Source organism: Conger conger, chromosome 7 (assembly GCF_963514075.1).
Source record: "Conger conger chromosome 7, fConCon1.1, whole genome shotgun sequence".
Lineage (NCBI taxonomy): Eukaryota > Metazoa > Chordata > Actinopteri > Anguilliformes > Congridae > Conger > Conger conger.
Window position 1 is genome coordinate 42256432 of NC_083766.1, and position 22869 is coordinate 42279300.

At 42.5% G+C, this 22869-nt stretch overlaps 1 protein-coding gene across 1 annotated transcript; it reads right to left on the minus strand.

The window, feature by feature from the left end:
• Positions 1–2092: 2092 nt before the first annotated feature.
• On the minus strand, positions 2093–15509 carry LOC133133827 (receptor-interacting serine/threonine-protein kinase 4-like). The gene is made up of 8 exons (XM_061250068.1): positions 15216–15509; positions 11392–11683; positions 10448–10596; positions 10037–10086; positions 9097–9255; positions 8678–8781; positions 7847–8084; positions 2093–7286 (listed from the first exon to the last, which is right to left on the minus strand). The coding sequence occupies exons 1-8, from the start codon at positions 15395–15397 to the stop codon at positions 5140–5142; spliced, it is 3321 nt and encodes a 1106-aa protein (XP_061106052.1). The 5' UTR covers positions 15398–15509; the 3' UTR covers positions 2093–5139.
• Between the last annotated feature and the right edge of the window lie 7360 nt (positions 15510–22869).

A 22869-nucleotide genomic window follows, 5' to 3' on the forward strand; every position in this document is an offset into this window, starting at 1 on the left:
AAATGTGGCTTTACTTCCTGAAGCTCACTATGTCAGATCTGGGGATGGACATCAGTGCTGTCTGTTCCAGCATACTATTATGAGTACAAATTAGTCTTGGCGAGCAAATCACACTGGGACAATAATTATAATGCGTTCAAGAGAATGTAACTTTTTACAACCTTTCAAAACGTGTTATTGCTAAATGGACATCATAGTACAATACAATAATGTATACTTCAAATAACTCACAATGAAGGAAGGGCATTAAGTATGGACAACTCTTGTTCATTGTACAGTATAAAAGAATACAGAATCTTATCATCACAAATACATTTATTTAATGTATGAAGACCATTAGAATCCTTTGAATTTTCCTTTTATCTGTTAGAATACAAACATGCTAACATCTACATGGGAACACAGAAAATAGAATGTTTGGAAAACATTTAGAGGAAAACAAAAATATGGAAACATATTTGCGAATGAAAAAAGGCACCATGTTTTAGGAAATCACAGAAAATATGAATCACTGAAATTAATATTTCACATGACCAAGCCATCTTAAGATGCAGTTCAGCTGGTGAGGGTCTTCTCTCATGGACAAATGGATTAAATTACTGAGCCACCCATCATTTTGATCTGAAATTGCAAATTACAACATGAACATATTTATTTTGCTTCAAAGGTATTTCTTAATGAGGCGGCACGGATGGTGCAGTGGTTAGCACTGCCGCCTCACAGCAAGGAGGTCCTGGGTTCGAATCCCCGTCGGCCGGGGCCTCTCTGTGCGGAGTTTGCATGTTCTCCCCGTGTCTGTGTGGGTTTCCTCCCAGAGTCCAAAGACATGCACGTTAGGCTAATTGGAGAGTCTAAATTGCCCATAGGTATGCGTGTGTGATTGAATGTAGGTAGGCTTACACACTAATTTTATCTAATTGCTTGGAATTGGGCATGGCATCATCACAAATTCACGCAGTGGTCTCAGCTCCCTTTTCAGGTCCATTCAAACTACAATGTGCCACAATATATCTGCACTGTCCCCCAGGCCCAGACGATGCCACCCAAAGATGGGCAAGCTCTGGCTTTTGTACCCCTACTTCCTGGTACTCTGCTAATGGGAAGGAACAGAAATAATGGGAGTCAGGGTGCTCCGTTACAGCCTCACCATGTCCAGGCACCCTGTGTTCCTCTCCACTGCCCACACAGCCCATTTGGATTTCCTGTTCTCCTTGGCATGTCCCTGTGCAGTGGTCCTGGCCTCCTCGCACAGACTGGCAGCCAAACCCACCCGGATATGTCTGGTGCAGCTCTGGCTCCAGCAGGCTCTGGCCCTGCCAACTTACTGCAGGATGTCAGCACGAATGTATCCAAGTTCTATAGTGCTCCGCCCACCTCTCCCAGCCTGCAGGCGTTCGGAGAGGGGCCCGCCTACGTCTTTCCTGAGGTGCTCTCCCTGGCTGATGCTATGATGTTATTCCAGTGCGATCCAGAAGCTGAAATGCAGTGTGGTGCAGTGGAGAAGCAGTCTGGTGCAGTCCCTGGACCAGGAGAGGGAAGCAATGCTCAGACTCAGGAGGACACACTGGAGGACAGGGACTGGGCCACTTCTGTCCAGCAGCTGCTGGCTTCACCAGACCACTCTATCCCCTTGGCCACTTTGGCTGAACACACAACAATTGATTTCTTTGGTTACTTGGACAACTACGGCCATCTTCTTGACTCCCAGTTTGGAGAGTCCATGCAACCCCAAGAGGACTCCCTGGAAAACAACCAGCCATTTGCCCTCTGGTGACCTGTAATAGTTCTGCTCCTTGATATGGACAATACTGCCTTGCCATATGATTTCTGGCCAGTGTATTCCTACTGCAATCTCAAATTCACAACTTATATCACACAACTGAATCTGGCTGAAAGTTGCATATAGCAGTACATGATGGTGTAGGAAACATATTGAATGAAATATATTTAAAGATAAAAGCTTGGAGATTTATTCTGAGAAGACAGTGTGTTTGGGACAAATATCCATTATCCATTAAATGACAGCAATGTTCATACATAGTCCCCCCATTTCAGGGCACCATAATGTTTGGGACACAGGGCTTCACCGGTGTTTGTAATTGCTCAGGTGTGTTTAATTTCCTCCTTAATGCAGGTATAAGAGAACTCTCAGCACATAGTCTTTATTCCAGTCTTTCGATCACCTTTGGAAATTATTATTGATGTTTACCAGCATGAGGACCAAAGTTGTGCCAATGAAAGTCAAAGAAGCCATTATGAGACTGAGAAACAAGAATAAAATGGTTAGAGACATCAGCCAAACCTTAGGCGTACCAAAATCAACAGGTTGGAACATAAATAAGAAGAAAGAGAGCACTGGTGAGCTTATTAATTGCAAAGGGACTGGCAAGCCAAGCAAGACCTCCACAGCTGATGACAGAATTTTCTCCATAATAAAGAAAAATCCCCAAGCAACTGTCTGACAGATCAGAAATATTCTTCAGGAGTCAGGTATGGATTTGTTAATGATCACTGTCTGCAGAAGACTTCATGAACAGAAATACAGAGGCAACACTGCAAGATGCAAACCATTGGTTAACTGCAAAAACAGGATAGCCAGGTTACAGTTTGCAACCACAGTTCTGGAAAAAGGTCTTATGGAGCAGATTATGGAAGATCCACTCAGTGAGCAATTTATTAGGTAGACCTGTACACCAATTTGTTAATATTGAATTAGTCAATCATGTGGCAGCAACTAAATGCAATCCCATAATTCCAAATTTGTACAGTAAAAATTAATGGAATCATTGGCATATACACTCACTGAGCACTTAATTAGGAATACCAGTACACCTATTTTTCATGCGATTATCTAATCAGCCAATTGTGTGGCAGCAGCGCAATGCATAAAAGCATGCAGACATGGTTAAGAGGTTCAGCTGTTGTTGAATGGGGAAGAAATGTGAATTTTGACCATGGAATGATTGTTGGTGCCAGACAGGAAGGTTTGAGTATCTCAGAAACTGCTGATCTCCTGGGAATTTCACGCACAACACTCTCTAGAGTTTGCAGAGAATGGTGCGAAAAACAGAAAACATCTAGTGTGCAGCACGAAGAAGAGCATCTCTGAACACACAATGCAAACCTCTAATTGGATAGGCTACAGCAGCAGAAGACCAATAAGTCTAAAAAATAAGTCTAATAAATACCTAATAATGTGCTCACTGAGTGTCTATCACAGTGATGGCAAGAGTCTGCTGTTACTGGCTACATATCTTCATTGATGATATAACTGCTGATGGTAGTAGCAAAATAAATTTGGAAGTGTAGGCACCTCATATCTGCTCAAGTTCAACTCATTGGCCAGGCAATGATCCCAAACATACTGCTAAAGCAACAAAGTTTTTCAAAGCTAAAAAATAATCAATTCTTGAGTGGCCAAATAAATCAACCGGACTGAACCCAATTGAGCATACCTTTCATATGCTGAAGAGAAAACAAGCCCTCAAAACAAGCATGAGCTAAAGATGGCTGCAAAACAGGCCTAGCAGAAGAAGACACACCCGTCAACTGAATCGCAAGCTTTAAGCAGTCATTGCATGCAAAGGATATGCAACAAAATAATGAACACGTTTACTTTCATTAACTTAACATTGCTGTGTCACAGGCGGCACAGATGGTGCAGTGGGTAGCACTGCTGCCTCACAGCAAGGAGGTCCTGGGTTTGAATCCCTGTCGGCCGGGGCCTCTCTGTGCGGAGTTTGTATGTTCTCCCCGTGTCTGCGTGGGTTTCGTCCGGGTACTCCGGTTTCCTCCCACAGTCCAAAGACATGCAGGTTAGGTTGATTGGAGAGTCTAAATTGCCCGTAGGTATGAGTGTGTGAGTGAATGGTGCGTGTGCCCTGCGATGGACTGGCAACCTATCCAGGGTGTATTCCTGCCTTTTGCTAGGCCCTGCGACCCTGTTCAGGATAAGCGGGTTCAGATAATGGATGGATGGATGGATGCTGTGTCACAAATATTATGGTGCCCTAAAATGAGTATGAATACATGAATACAATATGAACCAAAAAATATTTGCATGCTGCAAATACTATACTACAGCACATTTTCTCCAAAATGTCAGCAAACAGATTGAACAGTTTTTTTTACAGCACACTGGTCCCTGCAAATAAGACTATGAACTAGGCAATTATAGCCTTCCTGGATCAGTTCCCGAACTCCCAGACACATGTTGTGAAAGTAAAGCTCTCATCCTGTGGGAATTAGGGGGACAACGGCAGCTTACTGAGTGAAAGGGTGAAGTAGTCTGAATTAGCCAGCAGCTTGGAAACACACAGAGCTTTCCCACCCTGTGCTATCCCCCTGGGCCAGTTCCCATGCTCAAGGTGGGGGAGGTATCTGCTAACCACCATCAAACACAAATGGAAGCATGCACGCACACACACACACACACACACGTACACATGCTCACAAGTCTGCACAAATGGAAAGTTTAATTTGTTGAATTTGATTGATTGAATAGATTATGTCGGTCTTTGTGGGTCATGGTGCAGTTTTGTGTTCAGTCTATTCATGCATTCAATATGAATGCCTGATAATCCATTGCTTCCAATAACCTCAATTACAACAACAACCAATTACAGCTCAACTACAGCTGCACAAATACATTACAGGAATTTAATGTGCTTGTGATTTTCCAGTTTGGGTTAGGCCCATAAGAGAGAAAAACAATGGTCCACATTGCTAAAATGCTCTGAATGTGAGTCTTTGGACAGTGGGTATGCATCATAAAATAAGTAACAAACAGTAGCATTTAAACAATGCTGCCAAAAAAATCGCATATGCAAAAAGTATAAAAATAAAACATTGGAAAAATATATTTATATGTATAGAAAAAAGTATGTTGCTTCTGTTATCCAAACAGTTATGTACCTAGGCATTTTTACAGGGAGATTATATAATGGAGCCTTATAAGTCAAAAGTTCAAGCAATCATAACATCTGTCCTCACATGCAATGAATACCATTACCAAATATTTACATTCTCAACAGCTGGTATGTCACTGTAGAGTTTGGAGTATAATGTTCATGTTGGATGGGAGAGAAAGTTCTGTGCAAAGTTCTGTTCTGTTGAAGCTCTACTGAAGTTGAAATAGATCTAACATGAGACAGATGCACAGAGAGAACTGCTGGGATCTGGGCGGTCCATGGCATTGCCTTCTGTGAGCTTGAGGATCAAAACCTTCCTCTGGGGCCTTTTGAGGGTAGCGGGTTCTCCACAGTGTGAAGTTGCCTGTGGTGTCTTCTGAGACAGTGTTTTCTGGGGAAGCGAGATCTTTGCTGACATAGTCTGGAGTGTCGCGGTTTGGAGTGCCATCATCTGGAGTGGTTTTATCTTGCCAGGCCTGACCTGATGTAGTGTTGTTTGTGGGCTAGTCTGGGATTGCGCATTTTCTGCTGGCGCAGTCTGGTGTGGGGTGGTCTGTGCTGGTGGAGAGTGGTGTGGCATGGTCTGGGCTGGTGCTGTCTGGGCTAGTGTGGCCTGGTGTAATGCATTCTGGGCTGGTGCAGTTTGCACAGGCACAGTTTGTTGTGGGGTGGTGTGGGTTAGCACATTCTGGTGTAATGTGGCCTGGGCTGGCGCAGTCTGGCATGGGGTGATGTGGGCTGGCGCAGTCTGATGTGGGGTGGTCTGGGCTGGCAAAGTCTGGTGTGGGGTGGTGTGGGTTAGTATAGTCTGGTGTAATGTGGCCTTGGCTGGTGCAGTCTGGTGTGGGGTGTTCTGGGCCAGAGCAGTCGGGAGTGGGGTGGTGTGGGTTAGCACATTCTGGTGTAATGTAGCCTGGGCTGTTGCAGTCTGGCAAGGGGTGATCTGGGCTGGTGCAGTCTGATGTGGGGTGGTCTGGGCTGGCACAGTCTGGTGTGGGGGGGTCTGGGCCATGGCAGTCTGGTGTGGGGTAGTGTGGGTTAGTACACTCTGGTGTAATTCGGACTGGACTGGCGCAGTCTGCTGTGGGGTGGTCTCGACTGCCACAGTCTGGTGTGGGGTGGTCTGGGTTGGCACAGGCTGGTGTAGTGTGGTCTGGGATGGCATGGCCTGGTTTAGTGTGGTCTTGGCTGGTGGAGCCTGATGTGGGGTGGTCTGGCCTGGCATGGCCTGATGAATTACAATTTGGGGCAGTGTGGTCTGCCGAACATCTGGGCAGAATTGTGGCATTTCTCCATGGGAGAGCAACACAGTGATGATGTTGGCATACCCTCCCTGCATTGCCAACTGCAGTGGTGTAAAGCCCTGGTCATCAACCAGATTAACAATCTCAGGGCAGTTCTGGACAAGCTCTTTGACAACATCACAGTGGCCACCCTCCACCGCTAGGTGGCAGGCAGTGCGGAGGGTGCAGTTTGTACCACACGGGTCGGCCTTCTCTTCTATTAGCATCTTGACAGTGGGTAGGTAACCACGCTGGGCTGCTAGGTGGAGGGCAGTGCAGCCCTGGGCAGTCTGGGCCTGGATGTCAGCCTTGTGTTTGATGAGGAGCCGGGAGGTGCTGGTGTGGCCTGTCTCAGCTGCCACATGCAAGGGTGTCCACAAGCCAGTGGCTGTGACGTGAATGTTAGCGCCCAGCTCGATGAGGATCCGTGCAACTCTGTACTGCCCCCTCTGACAGGCCAGATGCAACGCTGTCCTCCCGTCCGAGGTCTGTCTGTCAACATTGGCCCCCGCCTGTTTGGCCAGCAGTTTGACAATGGCCAGGTGACCCTGCCAAGCTGCAAAGTGGAGAGGGGTCCAATTGTCCTTCCCCTGGACATGGATGTCGGCCCCCCGGCTAAGCAGAACGCGCACCACATTCTCCTGCCCGTGCTGGCAGGCAATGTGCGATGGGGTGCGCCCCTCAAAGTCCACCTCATTGATGGCGGCATTGCGGTCCAGCAATAGGCGGGTGATGGTCTCATCACCATTCTGGGCGGCGAAGTGCAGTGGGGTGTAGTGGTCCTCATCTTTGGCATTGATGTTGGTCTTGCGGCCCAGCAGCAGCTCGGCAATGTTCTTCAGCCTCTTTTCCGTGGCTAGGTGGAGCGCTGTGGAGCCCTTAGTATTGGGCAGGTTGGGGTTGGCATTGTTGAGGAGCAGGAACTTCACTGCTTCCTCGTTGGTCTGTTGGATGGCATAGTGCAGCAGGCTGCAGCCACCCTCCAGAATCAAGTCCACGTCCTGTGGCTGCAGGATCTTCATCAGCTTGGTGATGTCCTGCGTCTTAATGGCTTCGCACAACTTTTTTCTTTGCACATCCAGGGTCCCTGAATCTGTAAAATACAAAGGGAGGACATACAGGCTTATTCGGCTGTATCAGCTAATGATAACACTTATAAAATTCATGGGCCAAGCCATCACATATTGGTACTTGCTCTATGATTGTTACTTTTTCTGAAATTACTTTTTCTCCTTTAATCAAATTGTATGTACTTCATTCGTTGAATTTGTAAAGCATGGTAATGGCATCTGCCAGATGAATGCAATCTAATGCTATATAAAGCATCAAAAGAAATGGTTATGGGGTCTGTGAAAATGTGCTATGATAATGGAGGTGAAATGGTAAAACAGGATTCCACAACATAACAGTATTTTGCAAACGTGTTACATTTCTTCATGTGAACGGAACATGTCTGCCCTTTTGTCCAGGTCATGCATCTCCATGACCTCTAAATCTCATCTGAACAGAATTTTGTCAAGTGTCACATTATATAACTAGTTATGCTTCCTCTTATTAGCAGATGCACACATACAGAGTTCTGTTGAATGATAAGATATGACAGATATGACATATTTTCCATATTCTTTGTGTGGACATTCTCTCTAGTCTTGCCTGCATTTTCTTTCTCAAATGATAGGGTGATGGAACCCTGGGAGGAGAAGGCAGAGTCAACGGAGGAGATCCCAGAAAGCCTCTTGTTGGTTGTGTCTTTGCTCTGGGAGCTTTCCTCCTTGACGCGGTCAAAGCTCCGAGAAATCCCTGAGTCCACCTGACTCAGCAGTTCCGACAGACTGTAGTCTTTTTCTGGCAGCATGGCAGACTTTGGTCGTACTGGCCTGGAATCTTTCTCCTATATGAAACACAGCACTCCACTTTACTACTGCTGAAGAAAACAATAGCTTGACAATAGTGAACAGTGTCACACAACGACTTTAATAAGGCATATCTCAGCCAATACATGGCTAGAATATTGAGAAATGTAATGAATGTTTGATGTGCAAATCCTTGATGTGTATGACTTTGAAATGAACACTGAACCATGTAGTTTAACTGCATTCTCGTAATCCAGTGTAATCTCTTGTAATGAAGGCATTCCAATTAATAGTAATCATCTTCAGAAGGTAAAAACAAGACCATGGTATACACTTTTAGCAGAAGCACACATTTCTTATGTACAGTTAACATTTGCCAAAATTTTTATTAATTGTAGTATTGACACTGGGAAAACTGTAATTGAATTCTGAACATCGCACACATCTGAATTAAATCCACACAAATGTAGTTATTTCACTGGACTTAAATAAAACACACACACACTGCATCCAGGTTTCTGTTTGGTTTGGAATTGGTAAGGTAGGTACAGACTAAAATAATTAAAGGGTAGGCAGCACTTGGCTAGATGTTAATCATTGGGATATTAAGCCCAAAGTCAGCATGTTCTACCTGGACAGCATGTGCATGATGGGGGCTGGCCTCTGGCTCAGCAGCCACTCCCTTGGACTCTTCCTGGGGTTTGGAGCACAGTCCTTCAATCTCAGATGTGATCTCTGCACAGAAAACCAAAACCAACAGAACCATTAACAACATGAACTAATGCAGTGTGATGCTAATTGTTTTAATGATCTATTTCTGTCCCTATACAGGACAATATAACAGCACTGTAGTCTACACACCTCTGCAATGATCTCAGTCTCCGTAAATCGTATGAGACATGAGAGAGATGAGCTTTAGCTACAGGTCACAGAAGGGTTTTATAGCACAGATGTATTATATACAAGTCCTCTACCACCACATTTATACCAGCACATTATGCCAAGGGTGCATATTCAAAAGCCCCCAAGGGACACCTGGAGGTCATTCACCGTGAAAGGTGGGTCTGGCTTGGGGGGAATAATGCCAGCACTTCTGCATCAGCGCCAGGAAACCAGCACAGGCCTGAGGCCGGCAGCGTGGAATGGCACCCAGCTCTGGTCGCATGCCCTTCACCACCTTCACCATGATGTGCAGGATATTGTTCTCCCCTGGAGGCAGAGAAAACAGGGACAGATTTCTCACTACCCAAGTTTCGGGTTAGTTCCAGCCTGGGAGGTGGTTCACACCATCGTGCATCTGCCTCTCCTCCCCATCCAGTTCCACTACCTGCCTAAGGAAACTCACCAGTCAAAAGAACCAAAGCAAACAGAAATGCTGCTTTCATCTCAGGCCCTTTTGTTTCTTAGGTCCAGTCAAGTCCTGGTGACAATCAACCCTCTTAAACGTGGGAAGCAGAAACATTTTTACAGAGTGTAAAGGACAAGGTATTTTCACAATGTTCTGGTAGCACAGCTGCCAAGGCTGCACCCTTGCTCACCAGGGTCAGAAAATTCCTTCAGCTGCTGGGGCACCTGATACATCTGGGGAAAAAACCTGCCTGCAGCTTTCTTGATGCCTGGCATTGCCGGCATCTTTTTTCCTTTGAGTCAGGCACGTGGAACTAGGATGGGGGGGGGGGGGGGGGAGTCATTCCAAAAACAACCTTACAAAATGAAACCACACTAGACCAATGAACGATGAGGTTGATCTAAATATGGCATTTTAATTATGGATACATATTTTTTAGTCAGTCCAAGAAAATGCAACAGGGACTCAGGGGTTCAACTTTTTCCTGTACTGATGAAACTACTACATACCTGAATCACTGGCATATATCTTCATAAGCAAAACTTCATTTTCTTTTTCATAATCATTTACTGGAAAGCAAGACTGAGGATAACAATACTTGTCTGTCTAGAATGAGTCACTTTTTTTCTTTTTTTTTCTTACCTTGATATGGCTTTTTTTGTGAAAGTATACCCCAGATGACAATGGAGAAACTAAAAAAGCAGAAAAAAGTTTAATATGCAGCAAAATCTAATTTATGTCATACATACTTTGGTCTGCATTCAATTTCTTTAACCAGCTGTCAAAACAAGTTAGATTTAAGACAAGTTACAATTACACAACTTAAGAGTGGCTGATTTGGAGTAGAACTCATATTCTATGCAAATCATTAACTATACCAACCCACAAAGGAGATTTAAGTTAAAACATTTATTTTGTCATTTGTTTGAGTTTACTGATTAATTATCCTGTTGCCATTTTTGTGTTGTGAGAAACACAATAGCCTTGGGCCAGTCAAAGTTAATGGACAAATAACTTGTCAAGGCTGAGCCTTGTGGGTAAAAAGCAGCTGACCTGTACACGTCATGTTTGATGTCGGAGACCCTGTCTTTTGCTATGATCCTCTCTGGCGGTAGATAGGCAATCGTGCCACAGAAGCCATCACGGCTGATGTCATCGGCCCTGGAGAAACCATTCCACCTCGCAAGGCCGAAATCAGAGATCTAAGAGGCAAGACGGAACAGGATGGGTCTTTGAAAAGACTTTGATTAAACGTCTAAGTTGTTATGGTTACTAGGACAAGCCTTGCCAGCTCTTCCTGGGAAAAACCAGACCTGCTCAGTCTGTGCTGTGCTACCTTTACAGTTTATTTTTTATCGGGATTCAATGCAGGGTGGGAACGTGTGACAGGAGCCAGGTACACTGTTGTAAGGTGGAGACGCTCTGCCTATGATATGCTTTTGTGGGCGAGCCCTCTTGTTACTACAGCTCAGATTTTCGTGTTGAGACTGGCCTACGCTCCATGATTACATATGGGATTAATAAAGCTGCTCTGAAGTGTTCAAGCTCCAACTTATTTCCCTCCTTCCATTAGTCATCCAGAGGAGGGCTGACTGATGGACAAATGCTGGGAACCAATTTAATGGAGAGCTCTCAGATTTGTTTCCCCCTCCTGCAATCGTCCAGTGTCAAGTAAACAAAAATGAACAATGGAAAGCTCCCATAAAACTGGGAGATTCCCCCATTACAAATGTTTCAGTTGGGGATCTATGTCATCTCTGAGACACTGTGTGTGAGGTCTTTTAATAGTTGTGGGACAAGATCATTGAGTCCCTTGGCTTTCTCATTGGTTATTGGTCCAAATTCCAGGGGGAGCTCTGCTATTGCACTGTTGAGCAGTACACTCAAACAGAATCACTTCCATAAAATAAAATACCAATAAAAATTGGTAAAAATAAATCACTATATTAAAGGATAACAACAAAAAGGACAACCAGGAATTAGAAGTCATGCCTGACCTTGACATGGTAATGGGCGTCCAGCAGGATGTTGGCAGGTTTGAGGTCCAGGTGCAGCAGAGGGTGGTTCATACAGTGCAGGAAGTTCATGCCCACAGCTGTCTCATGGATGATGCGGAAACGCAGCTCCCAAGGCAGCATCTCGGAGGCCAGCAGTGTCTCAAGGGAGCCTGTCTCCATGTACTCCATCACCAGGCCCTGTGGGTCACTGCAGATCCCATATACCGGTAGGATGTAGCGGAACTTGGCAGCCTCCATCTTCTTCGCCTCTTCCAAAAGCTCAGCGCGCTCCCTGCCGAGGAGAAAACCAAGCAGTCACTCATGCAGAAGTGGAACCAAGACACAATGCATATGGGACCATTGAGCTCTGGGTCCTGCAGTTCTGAACTACCTAATGAAGATATTTGGTACTATGTTCTGGGCAGAACATTCCCAGAATCACATTTTAGTGAAGTTGAGCATGACTCAATAATGATGAAATCTGCTCAGAGAGTTCACAATGTTTCCTCCAAATTTGTTATTCTTGTTTTGCTAGTTTGTAAATCACTGACCATTCTGGACAGATTGATTTATATGACAGGAGGGACTGTGGAATTTGTGTCTAAAGGTTCCAGTCCAACCCCTAGCCCTTAATGGCATACCAGGGCAATGTTTAAATGAACCTCCTTTTCCCAGAACTCTTGCACAACATTTGCACTATTACCTTTATCTTTTACCATGCCCTCCAGTCCCTGTAATGGAACTCCATACTGCAACTGACATTACTACAGAAGTGGGAAGGCAAAACAATTGAAAAATATAAACTCAAAGCCTATCAGTCATGTCACCAGGGTATGACACATTTTATATGTGTTGTGTTAAGTTTGCTTATTTGCAAAGTATACATTATATAGTGAAAATATCAAACTACAATATTAGCACATCCACAGAACACTCTTGCACAGCATGAATTTATACATTCCATGCTAGATAGTCCTGCAGTTCTTGGACAATAATGTGGCAAAATGCATGCTGACTCTTCACCGAAGTGAATTATAATTGTCAATTCATAACTGATCTTTGGAACGGCAGCTTCTGATTAGCCATACCTTGAAAAATAATTTTCTCTTCCAATTAATAAAAAATAATGCACTTTATTAAAGCCACTGCCAAATAAAGAGTGTATTGTGAATTTGTGCCCATTTGAGTATGCATACAAAGAGCACAGCAGAGAAACAGTAGTAATTGTTCCAGGTATCTCAGGTGTGACACGCCTTCTGTCCTTGCAATATACAATGTCACCTCAAGTGAAACAATAAAGAAATATCCTCTTCTTCTGTGTTTGTATTATTTTATAGGAAAAAATTTATAAATGTAACGTATATGGAATCTTGAATAAGAGAATCTACTAATTGAACCACACAAAAGGTCTATCATGTTACATAAGCGTAAGATTAAGGTCAGTATAAACAGAATGGTTTTCCACACTTTCTGCAAAACAGAAAAATGTGTGCAGAAATGCATTAGAGATAGGACAATCCATCCAGTTAAAACACCCCTGCAGTCTTGGAGAACTAGACAATGTCTCCTTTTAAAAGAAGCCCAGAAAGACCGGTTCTGCAACTTTTATGATTGTCACTGGTTTTATAGAGTGTGGTGGAGTAAACGATATTTGTGAACCAAGGGGTTAGCAAATAACAGTTTTTGTAGGCCATTTCATTGATGTTCAGAGCTGATAGGATACCTCACAGAATCTTGCCTTTATGAAGCCATTGTTATTTTAAGTTATGTGTAAAACTTCCTCTTTGCTAGTCCTGAATCACTTCTTTGTAAGGTTTTGATCAGATATTGGTTTGGTAGATGGTTAGATCAAATTATCAAAGAGCATTGATTTGCCTATTTCCTATAACATCGAAGAAAACGGATACAAGTACACTTGGTATATAACGCTTTTATCCAAAGCGCCTTAAAATTGATCACCCGTACACATACACTCACACAAACAGCGGTTGGCTGCCATGCAAGGTACCAATCAGCTTGTGTACACTTGTGTAACTGTCACTTCAGGTGTAGCAAAAATAATAATTGCAAACATTAGGTTTCTTGATTGAGCTTCTTAAAATCTGTCAGCTTGCCATGGCCCAAGCTTTAATATTTAGTTTGTTTATTAGGTCAGCCTTTGTGTTCCACAAGGCTGATCCCTGATACAATCTTCTATAAAGCTCCTTGCAGCTAAACAGTTTTACAGACAACTTATCCATGGTTGTCATATTTTTTTTGCCACAAGGATTGACGGTCAATTTTAGGAAAAACATTAATTGATATCAAAATTGCAGATATTTCTGAAATCTGCACCAAGACTAAAATAATAAATACAAAGGCTATTTCAGATCAATACTTGTGAGGGATCCCAAAGCTTCCATTCAAGCCCACTACCAAAAAAGTGAAATGTTAAAAACATGGTTTCGCTTGCAAGTTTCCTGTATGGATCAGGACACACTTCTGCAGTGTTCTGTGGTGAGGGACAAGAATCAATTAGTTATTTTTTGATACACTAGATGACAGGGTCACCCACACAGGCAGCTTTGAAATACATGAAGAGTCTGTTGACACTGCACACACACTCACAGAAGCACAGTGCATGTAAAGTCAACAGTCACTAGCTATTCGTCCACAAGGACTAGATAGGAATAAGTATACAAGCAAAATAAAAGGAATCAGTTAATCCAGCACAATAGTTGTGAGGCAAGATCAAATTTGAACTGTTAATGTTGAGAGATCCAGTTCAATGATAGAGAAGGCCTTGAAGTGAGTGATTATGAATAATGTACATTGCGTGTACAGAGTTCAGCAGTACTTGTAACCTGTGACCTGTGCCATAGGACAAAACAAGAAAAATGAATCACCTTTCAAAAAATGTAAACCACAGTGCTCTAGATTGGGAGCCTCATGTATAATTCATATTAATATAATCAGTTTATTACAGAACACCTCATTAAAAGTAATGCAAGCTAACTTTAGTCACAAGTTGATTCGCTGTACTGGAATTTCTTTCATAACAAGGTTTTTTTCAAATAATTTTCTACATTTCTCTTCAGGCAACACATTTGTGGATAAATACTATACTATCAGGAAGGTTTTTCTGACACATAAACAAATAAGAATAATTATCTTAGAGTACAATCCTTATTTAACTTGATTAGACATAAATCTTACAAAAATGTAATATAAGTCAATGGGATATGAGGTGCCAAAGAAGCAGTTGTTGTATCTCATGACACAATGTCTTTCACTGATCAGGCAAGGCCAGTCTGCATTTCAAAGGGACGTGTTGATGTGCCCTCTGTTTTGGTGATAGAAATGCAGCCTATTTTTATTCATATGAAGGTGCATAATTTTGACCTGAGGCAAGAAAGAAAACTGAAACAGAATAGACACACATGATCCCAAAAAATATATGTAACAAGCAAAGATAATTGGGAAATCATCAGATTTATCATAACTTAATAGAAAGTCTTCTTGAATCATACAGGAGGATAAATAAAATAAGCATTGTAACCATTATATAGCGATGTATATAATGTAACTGACATTGTTCTCTTACAATTGAGTCTCTGCTTGTAGGACATAATGATGTTCATTTTACATGCATATGCAACATTATATCATTATGGATACTGGCTGGTGTTGATTGGTAACTTGCATTTATCACAGCACGTCACACCTATGGCGCATAAAACAGACTCTGACACAGTACTTGTTTACATAAGATTGTGTAAGGATCACCAAACAGCACAAAACTTCACTTTACCCTTTACAAGCAACATGTGAAAGCCACCACTTACTTTTCATCTACATGAAGACATGGAGGGCACTTAATTGCCAGATATGTTTTCCACTGTATGTGTCGCACTTTGTAAACTTGTCCAAATCCTCCGGAGCCAATCTTTTCCCAGCTTCCAAACTCAGAAGAGTCAAAGTTTTTTAGCAACCCCATAATCCCAGGGGGGCTGTCTGGGGTTTCCATATCCTGAACCAACACGTATGTATGTTCAGATAACTAAACCCACTTTCCAGCTCTTTTCAAACCCACACATACACACAAACACACCTGGCTACTTTGCTCTACCTTGTTTTCACTGCCGTCTGTCTAGTTCTGCCAAAGCCCTCCCTCTTCCCAGGTGAAATCTCACATGACATCACTTCCTGGATATACCAAGTACAGGGCTGCCAGGAGCAAGCCCATACTAGACCTCTGTCGCTTTTCAATTATTCCCCAGCAAATAATTAATCTCTCTCTTTCTCCCTCCCTCTCCCTCTCTCTGCCTCCCTCCAAAATTCATGACACTTTTCTCTGTTTCCATAAACCCGCAAAAAAGAAAAATTCTATCAGGATCTACACAAATGAAAAATAATCACCCTCAAACAGTGATTTCCTTGTGGTCTTTTCTGATTTTGTTTCATGTTTTCTTAATTGGCAAGGATAAAATAAATGAATATCAATGTGTCGTGTGAAATTAAAACAGAGAAAAAATGTCATGGCTGAGGAAGACGCAGTAGCATTTCTCCTTTTGAAGTATATAATATTGTCCTTTATCAGAAAAGCACCGGATTCGCCGGAATCGCCCCTTATAACTTCTACAAAAATACTGGCTTGCTCTGCATCCAAGTTTCAAAATATATTTCTTGTTGGTGGTATCGAGACTACTAGAATTGCAAACCAAATGTTTAAACAACTTACTAGTAATGTATATAACAATAACACTGCAGTTCATGTGTCAGAAATGCAATTAAGAGTCAGAAATGATAGCCTAGAAAAAAACACAGACATTGATTTGGTGGCATGCAGGGACATATTCTGGACAAATCTTGCCTACCCACAAATTATTTGATGTAGGCTACAGTCTTCTGCACACTTGCAACTCGACCAGGTGTTTAATGTCAGAATATCTGTAATCATATTTCTTTGACTTGGCTAAACCAGCAGAAACCGATGACTCAACAGGATGTGGGATCCTTTAGGATCATCTACTTTCTATTAGCTTGGAATAGGATTTCCTAAGGTAGGTATGAAAACATAATTCACACATCTTTATCATGGATAGACTTGCTCTTCTGATCTTTTTATAAATGCTGCCACCTAATGGATTTATACTTGTATTAAAAAAAACTTTCCCATTTAAAAGTCAGCAATCTCCTGGATGTCAGTGTGCTAAGCTGTCCCTAGTGGGTTCAAAGCTGTTTTAATGCTGTGTTAATTGATTTGAGACTCTTTATCACCGATTAGAGAAGCTGTGAGTGGAAAAGGGAAACTGAGAAATGTCTAGCTTACACGATAGAAAATTTAATAATATATAATTAGTGCTTGTATTTCACTAATAATATTAGCCTAGTTATGACAGTCAGGGATTGGCAAAAATACATTCAAATGTATTTTGATAAAAAAAGACACAATACACCAAATGCAAATGAATAAAAAACAAAAAAAAAACTACTGCAACCCAAATTTTGTAAAAATTTAAATACAGTATTTTGTATTTTGAAAATACAATACAAAAAATTTCCTGGTGAGCATTAGATGGCTGGTTCAAAAGCCATATACAGTTCCTGCCAAAAGTATGGTAACAATAAAAATATCAATTTGTAATATTTAATGTAATTAAATATCTAATTACACCATTTTTGATCAATAAGCAATCAGCTTTAATTGCATGGTATTTATACGTGTATATGTTTTACCATTTTACAGAAACATTTTTGTGTCCCCCCATTTTCTACTCTGCAAAAGCAAGTTCACAGATGAGGATCTAGTCTTGGATTCAGCCTTTGTTTTCATCTGTGGAGATTGCATTTGGATTCAACAGACATTTTTTACATTTACATTTAAGTCATTTAGCAGATGCTTTTAATCCAAAGCGACTTACAAGTACATAGGTTCTTCCAGAAGTTAAAGCATCATATCCATAACTAGTAAAATATACATGAAGTGCTGTTCTAAACAAAAATGACAATGTCATTGTCAGTGCAAATTTTGCATTTGAAAATTTTCATTTGAAAATTAGTCTCATTTCATCATGAAAGAAATCACTGGTGGACTCTGCATTAAACACTGTACATATAGGCCAAGGAAGACAACTGCAATTCATCACAGACGAACCCTAAGAGCTGTTAAGAAAACTCTTTAAACAGCAGTCAGTAACGTCATCAGCAGTCTCCAGAGTGTGGGGGTCAAAATAATAAGCCACCACACACAAAAGACTTCAACAGCAGAGCAGAAGCTGCACTGCAAGGTGAAAACCTCTCATTGGCAGAAAGAAAGGAAAGGCCAGATTAGAATTAGTCAAAAAATACAGAGACAGGCCAGAAGGTCTGGAAACAAATGTCTTATGGACAAAAAAAAATGACAGAAAGCCAAAAGTGTGAGAAAAGGAAGGGACAGCCCAAAGCACCCTCTTTATCTATAAAATACAGTGCATCCGGAAAGTATTCACAGCACTTCACTTTTCTCACATTTTGTTATGTTACAGCCTTATTCCAAAATGGAATAAATTCTTTTTTTTCCTCAAAATTCTACACACAACACCCCACAATGACAACATGAAATAAGATTTTTTGAAAATGTTTGCAAATTTATTTTTTTTAAAAACCTAAGAAATCACATATATAAGTATTCACAGCCTTTGCTCAATACTTTGTTGATGCAACTTTGGCAGCAATTACAACCTCAAGTCTTTTTGAATATGATGCCACAAGCTTGGCACACCTATTTTTGGGCAGTTTCGCCCATTCCTTTTTGCAGCACCTCTCAAGCTCCATCAGGTTGGATGGGGAGCGTCGGTGCACAGCCATTTTCAGATCTCTCCAGAGATGTTCAATCGGATTCAAGTCTGGGCTCTGGCTGGGCCACTCAAGGACATTCACAGAGTTGTCCTGAAGCCACTCCTTTGATATCTTGGCTGTGTGCTTAGGGTCCTGCTGAAAGATGAACCGTCACCCCAGTCTGAGGTCAAGAGCGCTCTGGAGCAGGTTTTCATCCAGGATGACATTGCTGCATTCATCTTTCCCTCAATCCTGACTAGTCTCCTAGTTCCTGTTCCTTGTAGGGATGGTATTGGCCAGGTGATGAGCGGTGCCTGGTTTCCTCCAAACATGACACCTGGCATTCACACCAAAGAGTTCAATCTTTGCCATGTGCCTTTTACTAAGGAGTGGCTTCCGTCTGGCCACTCTACCATACAGGCCTGATTGGTGGATTGCTGCAGAGATGGTTGTCCTTCTGGAAGGTTCTCCTCTCTCCACAGAGGAACGCTGGAGCTCTGACAGAGTGACCATTGGGTTCTTGGTCACCTCCTTGACTAAGGCCCTTCTTCCCCGATTGCTCAGTTTAGAGTCCTGGTGGTTCCGAACTTCTTCCATTTACGGATGATGGAGGCCACTGTGCTCATTGGGACCTTCAAAGCAGCAGACATTTTTCTGTACCCTTCCCCAGATTTGTGCCTCGAGACAATCCTGTCTAATCAACTGAATTTACCACCAATTAAACTGTAGAAACATCTCAAGGTTGATCAGTGGAAACAGGATGCACCTGAGCTCAATTTTGAGCTTCATGGCAAAGGCTGTGAATACTTATGTACATGTGATTTCTTAGTTTTTTATTTTTAATAAATTAGCAAAAATTTCAAAAAAACTTATTTCATGTTGTCATTATGGGGTGTTGTGTGTAGAATTTTGAGGAAAAAAATGCATTTATTCCATTTTGGAATAAGGCTGTAACATAACAAAATGTGGGAAAAGTGAAGCGCTGTGAATACTTTCCGGATGCACTGTATGGTGGAGGTAGAGTGTGTCATGGCTTGGGCAAGTATGGTTGCTTCTGGAACAGGCTTTCTTGTCTTTATTGATGATGTAAGAATGGAAGCAGTAGGATGGCCAGCACCTTTAGCAACCTAAAGCATTCAACAGTGGGAAAAAGTAAAGTTAGAGGATGGGCTAGGTCAGCTGATTAAATCCAATTGAGCATACAATTCACTTGCTGAATGAGACACTGAAGACAGAAACCTGCCAAAACAAAGATCAAATGAAGGCCTGGAAAGGCATTTTGAAAGAAGATACCAAATGATTGGTGATGTCAATGGGTCATAGATTTGATTTATTGCATTTAAGGGCTATGCTACGAAACATTCAGCTTCATTTGATTTACTTTTAAGTTCATCCTTAATTTTTCTCAGTTGAAAATGGGGGACTCGACACAAAAAGCGTTTCTGTAAAAAATTATCATAAGCTCTGGAACCTAAGTTCTAGGGCTATAGTTTGCCTTGTTTGTCCACTGAGAATCAGCGAGGCTGCTGTAACTCAGCTGTACCCGTGGCAATGAAGTAGAACAGCGTCTCGAAGCTAAAACAATAACAATGGAGCTGAATATATTGTGAATTTTACTTTGCCTCTTCTTACCCTGTGGGAGTTTGTGAAAGAGGAGGCTAGAGGATGAGGCTACGACCTTGCGGATGAGGCAGTGATTAAAAAAACTCATAACTACCGTAAATCCTCAAATTGTGGCCGGGGTCTTTTATTTACTTAGGCTGCACACAGCACAGGCCTTTATTTGGGGCAGGCTTGTATTTGAGGCAGGCTTTTATTTCTTATTAGGCTTCTGTTGTAGATTTTTTTTCTTAAGGATCTTTTTTTCCTAAAGTGCGTTTTATTGTGAGACATACGTTTCGTTTGGAGCAGCATACTGGTAGGCTATCACAATATTTTCGCTTTCGTTTGGGATTTAATTGACTCTTGGACTGTTTGATTCTATTGCGAAATGTTGGGACTGATGGGCACTGAAATCTGGGGGGTATTTGATGGTTCACTGTTAAGCTTTATGTAGTTGAAAGATTGTCGGGATTTCCACCCTTCTGTTTATTGCGAGCCAAGGCAGCCGCTTCCATTCATTCATTGAACGTGCGCTGCCTGATTTACTTTTTATTAAATTCGTAGGCTGGAATGCCTCGCGGCAACAATTGTGTTTAAATGTATACTGCTTCAGCCTTTGGCAAGCTACTCAGAAGGGGGCGGCAAGCGACTGGTAGCTTGAGAGCAACGTGTTGGAGACCCATGGTGTAGGACAATGACTTTTCATTGGCAACAGTATTGAACCAACCAACAATATAAAATATTAAGAAGAGCTCTTTTATTTCATTGAGTAAAAGGCAGGAATACACCCTGGTCAGGTCGCCAGTCCATCGCAGGGCACACCATTCACACCTGTGGGCAATTTTGACTCTCCAATAAGCCTAAACTGCATGTCTTTGGAATGTGGGAGGAAACCAGAGTACCCGGAGGAAACCCATGCAGACACGGGGAGAACATGCAAACTCCGCACAGAGAGGTCCCGGTTGATGGGCATTCGAACCCAGGACCTCCTTGCTGTGAGGCAGCGGTGCTACCCACTGCACTTTTTTTTTTTAATTCAAAGTAAATTAAGTCACTATAAACCACTGCGGGAAACACTGAATATGCTAGATGCTGTGTTATAATATGCAGTTGCCCATCAATACCATTTTCTTCAACCCAAGGCCATCTCCATTCATTTTTCACTCCCCTCTCAATTAGGCTTGTGTCTTCCTGAGTTTGAATGAACTTTGCTTCCATGTTTCAGCGGATACTTTGAATTTTGTGCACAGCACAAGACACAGACACAGTGACTGATGGACTGACAGTAGCTCCCTACTCATTTGATGAAAAAACTCTTACTCACACACCATTGGTAATTGAAGAATAAACGTGATTGGATAGGACGCATCCAGAACAATGTTTTGATATTTACGTTTTAAGACCTTTAAGACGTGTTGCATATTACAAAAGAAGGGATGTTATCATAGGCGGCATGGATGGTGCAGTGTGTAGCACTGCTGCCTCACAGCAAGGAGGTCCTGGGTTTGAATCCCTGTCGGCCGGGGCCCTCTCTGTGCAGAGTTTGCATGTTCTCCCTGTGTTTGCGTGGGTTTCCTCCTGGTACTCCGGTTTCCTCCCACAGTCCAAAGACATGCAGGTAAGGCTTATTGGAGAGTCTAAATTGCCTGTGGGTATGAGTGTGTGAGTGTGTGAGTGAATGGTGTGTGTGCCCAGTGTTGGACTGGTGACCTGTCCAGGGTGTATTCCTGCCTTTTGCCCAATGTATGCTGGGATAGGCTCCAGCCCCCTTGCGACCCTGTTCAGGATAAGCGGGTTAAGATAATGGATGGATGGATAGGTTTTCCTCCACCATAAAATACAAATTACAAAACACTATTTTGTATTTCAAATACATGTATCAGAAATACGACCCATGCGTATTTGTTTTATGCACAACGGAATGTCAGTCTGACGTTGCCCATGGGCATAACATGCTACAGGCTACATGCCGATATATAATAGAGGTGTTTAGTTTAGCTATACCCTAGTAGGTGGGGTTAAGAATGTAGACCGTACTATGTGCACATGACGTCGACAATACATTTCTCACAGAAAACGTAGTACAGTAAAAAACTGATCCCCGCATGAGGCTGGGATGAATCTTTCTTAATCATGTGACAATTTCCTTGACGACTAGATTCAAGTGGCTGTAGCAACCGGTCTAATGTTGGGTTGCCGGTTCGATCCCCCGCCCGGGCTGTGTCATTTTACATTTTACATTTTACATTTTACATTTTACATTTCAGTCATTTGGCAGACGCTTTTAATCCAAAGCGATTTACAAGTTATAGGTTTTTTTTTTTTTTGGTTTTTTTTTGGGGGGGGGGGGGGGTTAGACAAGGATAGGGATATCAGAAAGGAGGGGCAGGGGAAATCAGGAGGGGGGACTAAGGTAGAGTTTGAAAAGGTGGGTTTTGAGTCTGCGTCGAAATAGGGGGAGGGATTCTGCTGTTCTGACAGTGGTAGGCAAGTCATTCCACCACTGAGGAACCAGAACGGAAAACAGGCGTGAACGTGCAGCTCGACCGCCAGGTGCACGTAGAGAGGGAAGTGTCGAAGTGTCCCTGAGCAAGACACCTAACCCCCAAATGCTCCTGATGAGCTGGTTGGGGCCTTGCATGGCGGCCAATCTCCGTCGGTGTGTGTATGAATGGGTGAATGGAGAAGCATCAATTGTACAGCGCTTTGGATAAAGGTGCTATATAAATGCCTGCCATTTACCATTTAGGAAAACCTAAAAGCTTAAAACCAATTTCAGAGATGGATGAAGGAAGTAACTGCGGTCTGCACTTCGAAACATTGATCAAACTATCTTCACTTAAACTTAAACATCTACAATGCGCTCTGTGGTAAATCATTTTTTCACAGAAGGAAAAGGTACACACACTCGCACATTCAACTTTAACTAGCCAAACACTGCTTACCTAGCCAAACTAAAACAACAATTAAGGTTTACAGGGAGGTAGGGAGGGACAAGGAGAGGTGCTGCTTGAAGAGGTGCGTCTTCAGTTTGCGCTTGAAGATGGGAAGCGATTCAACAGTTATGACCTCAACGGG

What these genes read in the sequence shown, in the direction of transcription:
- LOC133133827 (XM_061250068.1), bottom strand. Translation starts at nt 15,397, where the DNA reads ATGGAAACCCCAGACAGCCCCCCTGGGATTATGGGGTTGCTAAAAAAC. An exon ending in TGTCTTCATGTAGATGAAAA is followed by an intron (nt 11,684 to 15,215) that starts GTAAGTGGTGGC and finishes TCTCCTCGGCAG; the next exon opens with GGAGCGCGCTGAGCTTTTGG. An exon ending in ACAAAAAAAGCCATATCAAG is followed by an intron (nt 9,256 to 10,036) that starts GTAAGAAAAAAA and finishes CTCTGCCTCCAG; the next exon opens with GGGAGAACAATATCCTGCAC.